General features: G+C 39.0%; 1 protein-coding gene across 1 annotated transcript in view; it reads left to right on the forward strand.

The window, feature by feature from the left end:
* Su(Tpl) (Suppressor of Triplolethal) overlaps positions 1-12306 on the forward strand; it is a 160161-nt gene that overhangs the window by 69092 nt on the left and 78763 nt on the right. Inside the window, exon 2 of the mRNA XM_087340694.1 lies at positions 375-422. Coding sequence (XP_087196820.1) covers positions 375-422 — 48 coding nt within the window. The remainder of the gene's footprint in view (positions 1-374; positions 423-12306) is intronic.

Below are 12306 nucleotides of genomic sequence, written 5' to 3' on the forward strand. Positions count from 1 at the left end.
ATGGGAGACAGTATTTTCTGTTGTTGACTTTTCCATGTAATGGACTATAAAAAAGGTAAGCTGCTTAAGACAGTTCATTACATGGTGAAGTCAAAAACAGATGTGTATACAAATGAGTAGTCATATCTGCAAGTTTCGAACATTTTAAGAGAACCACCTGATGATGGCCATTTAAGGTCGAAACATGTAGTAGAACCTTAATAAACATTGAAACTATTTTCAAGGATCGTTGTGTGGATGAACTGCCAACCTAATATTAATTTGTTGGTTTTCGCAAGCACTTAAAATTCGGACATATTTTAAACGATTTATTACCTGTCATTACGTATTTTTCTTGATTTGTGGTTTGTTAACACTTTCTATTCTTATTTCAGAATAAGACCAGCCAGCATCCCACGATACAGTTCCTAGGAAATGAAGGGGTGAGTACAATGCTATTTTATTTGTAAACTCGTGTGTTATTATGTGTTACTGATGTAGATTTAGAAATAGGAGCTGTCTGATAATGAAAGGAAGACATTTTGTTCCTTCCAGTTAGAAACGCACATACAGAGGACAGTATAAATGAAACTTGGTTTCATTTGCATCGGCGCGGTTTATTCCAGTAGTTAACTGACAGCACTGAGCCAGCCTTTTCAGTCTGACCGTGACCTAATTTCAAGAACGAGAACTAAGAATAGGTATCTTCAAATTTACAGACTATTCATGTTCAAAGTTTAAAATTCACACGTATAGTGGTGTTAACTTACAGCTTATGATTCAAAATCAAAGTGATCAGAATATTCAGTACTTTGTTTTATTAAAGAAACACTGAGGGAAAAACGCTTTTATAGATTTCTAAATTAAAGTGAAAGGAGATTAGTTAATGCAGTGCATTTGTTCCTTAACACTGCGTTTAGAAGGGATTCGCCCGCCATTGCAGTGTAAAGTAATTTAAATCACTTGGCCGTGCATGTTGCCTCTCACATCTAGAAAGAAAGAAAAAACAAGATTGTGTTTTGTCTTAAGAATGTAGGAATGACAGTGATTGTTTCTATATTATATTTGACCCGACAAAACACGTTGTAGGAACATGTGGAAGAAGAGAGTGGTGTGATGCGCTAATTTTGACCAATTAAAAAAGTCAGTGATTATTATCTCGAGTAGTTTGCGTGTGTGCAGCCTCGCTTCGCTCTGGTGCTATGCGGTGGTTATAAATATGGCGCTTGCAACCCGAGACTAGTTTGTCAGTAACCGGACCAGCGTGAGACTTCTGTCCCACAGCTTTACCTAATAATAATCCGAGTGTTATTACACATCACTTACTCATGAGGTAGTTTAATCCTTTTGGGGAAGTTTTTTGTTGTTGTTGATATCCTGGTAGTTGCATGGTCATTAAACACGATTCTTTGAGTTTATGCTTCTGAACTTTTGTATGATACTTTGCTGAATATTTGAGTGTTAAATGAGAACTGTAATAGTATCTTCCTTCTGCAATGTGAATGGTGCATAATCGATACCGTAATACAAATTATTGTAGAACTGTGTAGTTGTACTTTTTTATGTTTTCCTTTTCAGTTTATGGTGGCGGCGACGTGAATTGTGAAATAATTAATTGTCGTGACTAAGAAAGTATTGTCCGCGCCCCCTTCTAAGCATCAGTGAACAGTGTATCGCGGTTACCATAGTTTATTTTATCGCATAAATATGCTGTAGATTTGGATGCTGGATCACTTTCGAGCCCTGAAACCTTGAAACTTGTCGGTTCTGGAATGTTCTGCTATAACGTGCTATTTTGTAATTTTAGTAAGAAGCTTATGGCATAGATTTTCGTCTGCCTTAGCGCGACCTCATAATGCCGGATAGGTGAAGTGAAGGAAAACTTCACACTTTTATAATCTCGGTAGAGTGCTGCATGAAAATTGATGGTCTTTGCGAGGTGCGGAGTGAAGTTAAGAGAACGCTTTTCATGGTGCAAGTATAGCCACGTTCTTTATCGACTCCATGATTCATTGTTGATACAGTGGAACCTCGATATACAGCGGCTGTGGTCATGCCCCCCCCCCCCCCCACCCCCATACGATTCCTTGCTGTAGTGTGCGGGTACAGAGGGTAAAGTTCGTAGTCCGCTATGAATAGGTATGTTTCTGATTTCTGTAACCTTGGGGTTATTTTGTTCAAACAGCAAAATTTAGTGAAAACCGATTTTGGTTGAGACAGGAAGAGTTGCATTTTTCTGATGCTAATGGTCTGTGTTAGTAGAATTGGTGAAATATAGGTTTGAAATGTACCTTAAGTTTCATGTATTTTAGTCACTGGATAAATATACATAATATCAGGGATTCAAAAATTAGATGTCAGGTTCACGTATAATGCGAGTACTGAAGCTGTCACCCGAAACCCGCGTTCCACAGTATTTCGTTTGATACATCTAGGATATTAGTTGAACAGAACAGTGGTCTTGATATATGGCACGTTTACTTCGTCCGAGTTCTGTATCTTTCTCGCTGTCTTTTTAACTCTCTTATCCATTAGACTAATCGACACACACACGTTATAACATAAATAATGTTCTTTTTAAAGTGGCAGACTTGATCCGTCTACCCATTAACTTAGACTAAAAAATTACGATTCTAACCTAGGAGATGAGCTTGTTTAGGAGATTGTGTGTGTGTACTCCCGCATTGGTCTGCAGTGATGACTGGACACAAATATAAGAAAGAAGGAAAAAATCTGTTGACATGAAGTTCTATTGTGACAGGAAAATTATCAAACACTTTTTTGTTTCGTGTTGCAAGTTAATCGATTAGCGCTAAGAAATTTACGACAGTAGTTCCTAAAATGTTTGACTGTTGCTAATCTTGTAGGATTTGAGGTTTTCACGGCGGTAAGTCTGAATATCTCTGTCTTCTGGGTTGTTGCGCCGTGTAGACTGGTAGAAGTTTACAGACGTTTCAGAGGTGCTTTGTGCCTCCATAATCAGGGCGATGATGGATACAGCAAGGACCTCTGAAACGTTGGTAAACTTGTACCAGACTACACGGCGCAACAACCCAAAAGACAGAGATCTTCGTTGCTAATCCTATTTTGAACTATTCTCTTCTGACGTGGTTGTATCTTTCTGAGTTACGACTCAAACCTAGCCTGACCTACAGCCGACTATGTTACAAAAATGGTAACGGTTGAACTCAGAATATTTCGATCCCAATGCATGTGGGATCCCATTAGGGAATGGGGCACACATATACAGAATGTCCCAAAAAGATGTATACACATTATAATACGTTATATTAACCCAGTTCTAGCTGAGGGTCAATTGAGTTTTCAGCAACGCAGATTAACTGAATGTGTGTATACATATTTTTGGGATATTCTGTATATAAATGACTCTGCTGCTTTCGTATGCATAGGAAATTTAAAAAAAAACACGACGGGAAACGTGCGTTAGTGCTTTCTTGATTTGTTGAAAAGAATATATATATTAGTTTCACATCTCAGGATCTCATCTTGTCTACACAGATGCAACAACATGCCGAAGGGATGGTCGTGATGTCATCAGGCACCCACACAGATTGTTACGTCATTAGGTGAAAGTGAACGTGGCTGACAGCGAACTTCTCGAAGTTTACAATCTTTGCGCAGAGTCAAATTGTGGAAACGATGATTTTAAAAGTTTCATTGCTAAGAATGATGGTCTCATGAGCAACGTAGCATTTAAAGAGAGAAATATTTCTATTGACTCAAAATGTATGGAGGCCACAGAAACCGCAGTTACAAGAGATCGATTTGGAAAGAATTTTTTTTAAGATTATAGACTCGTTTTTTGTTTTTAATTAAAAGTAGGTTGCTTGAAATGAGGGGCTTGTTTGTATGCATAGAAATATGAGATGAAATAAACCGGATTCTGATGATCAGGAAGTATAAGCACGTCTCTCCCAAACGGTTATATATTTAAATTACATTGATTCTTGAAAACTGGTAAGATGGTTCATATTAAAAGTACCGTTATTTATATGCCAGATTAATAAATTTTGTCATAGCTTTTCTTATTTTTCCTACATTGATTGGTTAATTTACGCGACCGTTAGCTTGGCATTTCGGTACATAAGCGTAGGAAACGTTTGGCTGCTTATAATGATTAATGTTTCGATATTTCTGTGGTGCTGGTGATATGTTTTCTGTTGTTACTTGAATGGTCTCTCAGTCTGAGGGAGGAACACAGTGAGAATAGGGTGTTGAGGAGGATATTTGGGCCTATGAGAGAAGACGAAGGGGTATGGAGAAAACTGCATAATGATAAACTTAAAAATTTATACTCCTCCCCCCAGTGTTGTCAGGGTGATTAAGTCGAGAAGAATCAGATGGCGGACCTAACAGAGGAGTGAATGGAAGAGGAGAATTGATGAGGACCGGAGAGCCATAGAAGAAGAAGAAGAATAATGAGATGGGCGGGGCATGTAGCGTGCATGGAAGGAGCAAGAGATGTGCAGCGGGTGTTAGTCGGGAAGCCTGAGGGGAGAAAACCGCTGGGGAGACCTAGACGTAGATGGGAGGATAATGTCAGGCGGGATCTGTGGGAGATAGTTGAAGGAGACTGGATGTTGGTGGCCCAGGACAGGGTCCGGTGGAGGGCTTTGGTGAATTCGGTGATGAACCTTTGAGTTCCGTAAGCCATCTAGTTAGTTGTTACTTGGATTGGTTGTGTTTTATGTCTTCTTTGTGCAACGTTAATTACGCTAATACATAGTATGGGATATTCATGTCTGTCCCTACACAAGTTTCATCGCTTAACCATTTAAATGTTGTCGGGAAAATGTAAATTTGTTTCGTATCGGCCTGGTATAATCCCAACGTTATACTAAGCTGAAATAGAAAAGTCTTTACAATAAATAAGTCTCCTACGAGATTGTATCACTTTGCCTGAAACATTTTCCGACGTGTTTTGGCCCGCGTTTAACGAGGTACAGTGAGAAGTAGTTACTGATTTTTGAATTCTGGTAGTAATCAGCTCTGTAACTGGATTTTTATGTGCAGTAAATGAACGTCAGGTTCAATTATAGGTGCAGAATCGCAAAGAACGCATTTGGAAGCTGTGTGTACTCCACACCCTTTCATGTTCGTTAAATCCTACCCTTGATGGGTCATCATTCGCTGTCTGTGTTGCCTAATAATTAAGCCGACTGAATCAATCTTTCGGTTATTCTGATTTTATTAATTTATTGTTCGTTTTATAATGCATTTATATTTTAAAAACTATGTGGGCTTGTGTATTAACTTTTACTTATTAATCGGTTAATGATATTAATCTGCAAGGCATGCTGTGTGCCTGTGTTAAGGTTAGATTTGTTCGGTACAAGTGAAACGAATAGGTACAAGGTATCAGAACAGTGAAGTTAATAACAGAATTGTAACAGGTGTGTTGTTAGTAATTATACTTTAGCAGGGCGACAAATAATTAGCGTTTTCCTGAATCTCATTTTTAAATCTAGTTTCTGTGAATCCACTGTGGTGGAATCACGTATGGGCTTATTTATCTAGTGCCGGGTGGTCCAACTTTCTCCCTCACTCGGGCCAGAACAGTTTTCCTGTTGAACCAAAGGGCCAAGAATCCTCTGTCACTATTTTTACTTTGTCGTTGTCTTTAATAATACTTATTCAGAAATGACAAATTACCATTGTATATGCTAAAATATAAATTTGATTTAAATGTGCACAAACTACTATAGAGTTATATATATCATTTTAAATTTGCTCCTGCAACAGCTTGTACCTCTCACATTTTTTACCTGGAAAACTTACACAAATTGTTTGAACTCTGCTACTTTAACAGCTTGTATCTAATAAAATAATAATTTGTACCAGTAGAAAGTACATCTGATGCTTTTAAAGTCAATGGCTTTAGTGAGAGCACTGAGCAGAATGTTCTTTTACCAGTGACAGAATATCATCTTCTATTTTTGTTGTTGCTAAACGAAGGGTTGGTTGATCGTAACACATCCTCAGATAACCTGTTCCTCTACTTAGTTTTTAACATTTTCATGGTAGAGAAAGTGCACTCACAAATATATGTGCTCTCAGACATCGAGCACACTTTTAATGCATATTTGCGAAGCTTCGGGAACTGTTCATTTGTCAGCAATTTCCAGAACTCTTCATACTGAAGGTTGCTCTTCGAAGCGAGAAAGAAGTCACTTTGAAGTGGGTTTGTACTAACTAGTAACAAATTAACAAATATTTTCACTGGCCGCGAGTTCGACCACGCTGCTCTAGTGCAACATTAAGATTAGGGCAGGCGTTACCATCACCCCATTCGCCGATGTGCTTTGTTTGACCAGCGTACATTCTTAAAATATTGTACTGCCCTGGAAAAAATAAATACTGTTTACTGCCGCAATTGAACATACAATTTTAGTGGAGAATTTATAAAATAAAATTATTCAAGTAAATTACTGAGTAGGTCTATTCTTATCTGGAAAATTGTTGCGATATTAAATTAGTATGATTCGTGTAATATGGCTGCCTGAAGTATGAATGAGGCCCCAAGTGTTGATTACGAACCCCTGTTCAAGACAGTTCAGAGTTTAATATAATCCCACCCTTCTGCTTGTGACAAACACATTCGTTGAAGAGAAACTTTGTTGGCTGTTCTGTATAAAGCTGACTCACCTAAACGGCAGTTCATAAGAATTTACTCCTGTCCCGTTTCCTCTTGGAAAGTAAAAGTCTCCTAATTATAGTTCCTGAGAAATCGCTTCTGTTCCTTTTGTACTACAGGAGTTGCAGTTTACACTCTTTGAAAACGCTAAACCTAAAGCAGTGTATTTAATTGTGAAGAAATAGATTTAATATTCTCTACATTCCAACATGAGAAGAAAACTGAATTATTCTTTAACAGAGAGAGTTACGTTCCATAGAATACCGCTTTTGCTTATACGAAGGGAAATTTGGTTGCCATTACAAGCCTGCCCGCAGAAAATGTGAGGAAACATTTTTGTACATATGTTTACGAATTGAAAGCGCGGATATCTAATAGTAATTAGGCCTATCACCTAACTTCTTAAAAATCGATGGCATTGTATACTTGAATACCGACATCGACAAAACTGCGATTGGCGAAATATTATATTATTAATTATTATATAATTGTAACGAACCTCAAAAGAGTGGTTCAGTACAAAGTCAGAACATTTCGCCCTCTCAATTATATTATTCTTGATCTTAATTTTAGGTGATGAATCTGATTAATGGTGTACAAATACAGTTTTCTCCGCCACTTGTGGATATATCTCCATTTAAGTTAATTGTAATCCAACAACACGTAGAAGAAAATGGAAGGTCTCTCCGTTACAGACTTCGAAAATTGGAGCTAGTTCCGCGTTAAATTAATGGTCTGGACTCCTATAATGTGCTTCCGAAGCGCTAAGGTTGTATTCACATTTTGGTGCCGGAGATGCGCGACAAAGAAACATCATGAGACTATGTGAGATTTGAGGTTTTCACAGCGGTGAGAATGAAGATTTCTGTCTTCTGGGTTGTTGCGCTGTGTAGTCTGGTCGATGTTTACCAACGTTTCGGAGGTCATACTGCCTCCGTCATCAGGGCGAAGAATCGCAGTATGACCTCAGAAACGTTGGTAAACATCTACCAGACTACACAGCGCAACAACCCAGAAGACAGAAATCTTCAACATGCGGACTAGTTTATACACTAAACTTTATTAATTCCACATTTGAGTAGATTGAGGGTGTAGGACAACACGGTGATGGCAAGAATATTTTCTTAAAAAATGAAGGGTAGTGACATAGGATGGAACTCCATGATTTACGGGTCTCCATTGCACCAGTTATAAGGGTGATTTAATAAAGAATAATGGCGTCTTGCGTGCTGCATGCCGAGCCCACGACAGTATTATTTATTTGTGGTTAAATAGTTTCAAAAATCTGTTAATTAGTTTTCTGTCCTCTGAAGTCGGTGTATATTTTCTTCGTGATATGAGGCTGGAAATTTTCGCTGCAAGTATGTAATTTATGGTGTCTGGGCTGCTTTCATATTCGCTGTCGCCTGGGTTGTCAGGAAATACCTCGTATTTTAATAAAAAAATGTTAGAATGTAGCCTCCCTTTTAAAATTTGAGACACACGAATTGTTTCGCGATCGTTAAAATACAAGCGAAATGAACATACTTTCGCTGCAGGATCAGTAGAGCATAGACCTAGATCGTTAATGTCCAGCGGACGGCGCAGACCGGTCGTGTGTGTGTTTGTGTTAAAGAGAGAGGTTGCATTGCCTCTCTTTCATCAGACAGGCTGTAATATGGGGCAGAGGTGATCAATCTATCACATAACGAGACCGCCATCGCCCGCTCTTTGAACGGTTGCATTGATTAGGATATACTATGATCGTGTGTTGTAAACGAATTTACCAGCTGTGTTGAATTTCTAAGCAATCATTACTTTGACGTAGTATTTTTCCATGAAATAACACGAAGAAGAGGTAGCTGGTTATTTATACTTTTTCCTGTTGTTCCTACAGAAATTAAACACTGATTCTTGGATTTAAATTAACTGGATGTTGGCTGTTTTCAATGTGTGACAACATTGTGTTTATTGTGGCGGGCGTGATGTTTAAAAGATTCTGATTCCCGAATAACGCATTTGTTGCAATGAATGATTGGCCACGGACAGGTTTATGTTATCGCCGCCAGACCGCTTCAGGACGGGCTTTCTCCGTACCACAAATATATCTCTTAGTATGATTGTCGTCTGAGATGTTGCTCCATGTAGTCTCATCGCGTTTAAGATGGAGGCAGCAAGTACCTTTGAAACGTCAGTTAACTTCCACTGGGCTAAATGGTGCAGCATCTAAGAAAAGTCATCGTTATATTCAGCGCCGCGAGAATCTGAATTCTCGCCACAGTGTTTTTTTTCCTCCTCCCATCCTTACATCGTGGCCTTTATTCTAAACAGTGATGTTAACCAAATTCTAGGTCTGTATAACGAAGATACTCGAACTAGGCTCAAATATTGAGTGGAGAAACGTTAAGTAGGAGGGCGTGCTGAAAATGAATGCATCTGGGGTTTTCCCCCCCTCAAGAATCGGACCCACGTAACTGTGTGAAATAAACTGCAGATTCAAAGTTTGATTTTCCCGCGGCGTTTTGAGTTAGAGGTCTCTGAATTACAACCGTGAAACTTGCGCAGTGTAAGGAAAAGTTATCAGTGTGGAATAAACGGAGTTCAGTGATTGAGGTTTTGACTGCAGAAAACGTTTCACCGTTTGACATTCATGGTGAATGAAAGTTGTTTGTGGGGACGATTGTGCAGACATCAGCAAGCCTACTGTTCGACGCTGGGTCGCACGTGGCCACGACTCAGACCTCCGACGTGCCACGCTGAATGACAAGCAGCGTAGTGGTAGACCACGTAGAGCCAGAGAAGAGGCTCATCGAAATCGCTTTGATGAAATGGCCGTGGACAGTCGTCGCATTTTTCAGCAGGCGACAGCAAATAGAATTGCCGTTTGAGCGAATTCAGGATATCCCAAAAGTTGTGCTCGCGATGGATTCTCCGAATACCCACTGTGGAACAGAGAAAAGTGGGTGGACATTTTCCGATAGTATTGTTGCTATACGAACCTGAAGACAAATAATTCTTTGGCAGCATTGTCACAGGAGGCGATGGCGTGACAAAGGCTCGCCAGTACCAAAGAAATTCAGTACACCCTTCCGTTGGGGGAGGGGAGAGGAGAGGAACCATTGCTTTCTGGGACATTAATGGCGTTGTTCATTCGAAATGCCTTCTGGCTCCACCGATAAGTATCAGCATCTTGGTTTGACTGTCTCGGACCGTCTATAATACACCTCAGACATGACTCCATCAGACTTCGACCTCTTGTCGAAACTTTAAGAGCGTCTGAGAGAACATTACTCCTTGTCAAACGATAAAGTCAAAACAGCGGCAAAGGTGAGGTCCCATAATGAAGACGCACAGTTCTGTCGTGACGGATTTATGAATGTACTTGAACGTTTGCGGAAGAGTACGGAGCAGATATGATTTTGTTGAGAAGTAATTGTGTGAAATTACATAGGAAAGTTCAAGAAAAGTATTGGTTTTGTTTAATCGAAATATATATTCCCGATATTGGGCTTTTCGTGTAACTTGGCGAAGCAGTAGGGGTGGTGATGTTGACATAGTCTCTTAAAAAGAATATTGCTTTCAACTTTACGCATAGGCCGCTGTTACATTCTCATATATTTTGTAACAACTCCGGTATTCCAGCCATAGGTTTACGGTGCTCCTACTTGTAGGATTGTATTATACACTGAATATTGTGAAATCACTTATCCAGCTTTGGAGTCTGTCGAAAACCTACATAGCCATTCCAGACGCAGACGACTTCGTCCAGTTTATGGTATTTCACGTAGATTATTAAGTACTTTTGTAATTACGTCTTTAATTCTAAATAATCGTTACGTACCTTACGTAACCTGTATCCTATTCCATTGGCTTCGTCAGATACGATTTTCTCTTTACAAATCACGTAGTCTTCGTGAAACGGAGGCTTGATGCTTGTCGGTCACAGAAGAGTCCTGTTTGAGTGGCGATCAGTATATGATAAACATTGAAAATGTGGCGCGGGAGTGATACATAATATAAAAATTTTCCCCTTAGGAATTATTTTAGAAACAAAGTTTCATATCACCTTTAAAGCTGGCCCACATTCACAGAGACATCGTTTTAGAGTGCGTGCAGTGTATTTTTTTATTGCATCTTTGTGTCATTGACATCAGTTGAGGGGTAGGAGGTTCTACAGAGGCTAACAATGCAGATCAGGATTTAAGCTACCCAGTTTTGTTATTTATTCTGTTTACATCATATGAAGGCATAATGGGGAGATGAAAAATTCTGTCTGTCAGCATGTTTTTAAGTTTGAAACTACGGATTGAATTTTAATTAAAATTTATTGTTGGAGGCGTTCACTGAAAGTTCTCTGGCCTATATGAATGATATTTCGTATGGAATATCATAACCATTACTTTCCAGAAACGTAAATTTGTTTTAGATTTATTTCTTAAAGAACATAAAGTGACATAAAATACAGTTTCTGTTTGGTTGTTTTTCTCTCAGTATTTTTATTATTTAACCAGTGCGATGAAAAATATTTTTCTTGCACGCTGCAGTGTGAATAACCTTTTACTTTTTATCTGCATAATAGATGTGTATCAGAAATAAACTGACCCCAAGGTGAATTATTCGTATAGAGTAAAAAATTAAATATGATACCCACGCAACGTCGAAGTTCACAATACAGGCACAGACAACGTGACCACAGCTCACCGTAGACCAACAATGGAAACCTCAAGTAAAACTTGGGCCAGTGGGCATTAAGCTGAGTTACCCAATTTAGATAATACACGAACTCATGCGCAATTAAACGTTCAGTGTTGTATTACATGGTTTTATAACGTGCGACCTTTTACAGTGCTTTATAACATACCATCGTTTCATGAATTCACTTATTTTAATAGACGGGCTAATGAATTAGTGTTTTTGTCAGTAATAATGACCTCTTGAGGTCGAAACGCGTTTGACACAAAGTGTTATTTAATGTGTAAACAGTTTTGCTTGTATGCATGATTTTATATAGAATTTTAAAATTGTTTGTGTTGCAATTCGAAGTACAACTTTCCACTTTTCTTACATCTTAATTTAAGTTCAACTGTGTCGAAAATGTTTTGTTAAGAGTGAGTTCATATCATTTGTCACTGAGGTCATATAACCTTTCTCAAATGTGGCCAGTGTTGGTTCATGTGGAGAATTTCAGTCTTTTCCCCGGACTTCTCTGATCTTTAGCTTTTCTAAGCCGTTTGCCGACCTTTATATGTTGGCACGTCAGTGAATGAAAGTTTGTAACTGGAAGGATCTTGACCATGAGTGTCATTGAATATGGAACACATCGACGAAGTGGGACTCGACGAGGGTGAAATTCTGTCTTTAAGAAATGAGAATTCCTTTCACTGTGCATTCCTCGCTGACCTGATGTAATGAGGTACAATCACGTGGCCACTGCAGCCAACTTTCCTCTCCCGACCGAGAATACACTGAAGTGTGCAAATGGAACCAGTGTTCAAGTGTTGGAAGGACTGAAGCATTGTGCAGCCGTTTCATGTCGCCCCTCCTTCCCCAGTACATACTTCGGTCTCAAAATTTTTTCTCGGCTACACAAAACCTTACCACTTACTATTTTATTCTCACTTTGTACGACGGTGAAAGGTTATGATATAAACTCTCTCGCCGTTTATTTACATCCTGCCTGTGTGTTAGGAGAC

The sequence above is a fragment of the Zootermopsis nevadensis genome, unplaced genomic scaffold (genome assembly GCF_977971745.1).
Source record: "Zootermopsis nevadensis isolate Lab colony 2312 unplaced genomic scaffold, Znev_1.0 Znev_ptg000061l, whole genome shotgun sequence".
In the NCBI taxonomy this organism is placed as follows: Eukaryota; Metazoa; Arthropoda; class Insecta; order Blattodea; family Termopsidae; genus Zootermopsis; species Zootermopsis nevadensis.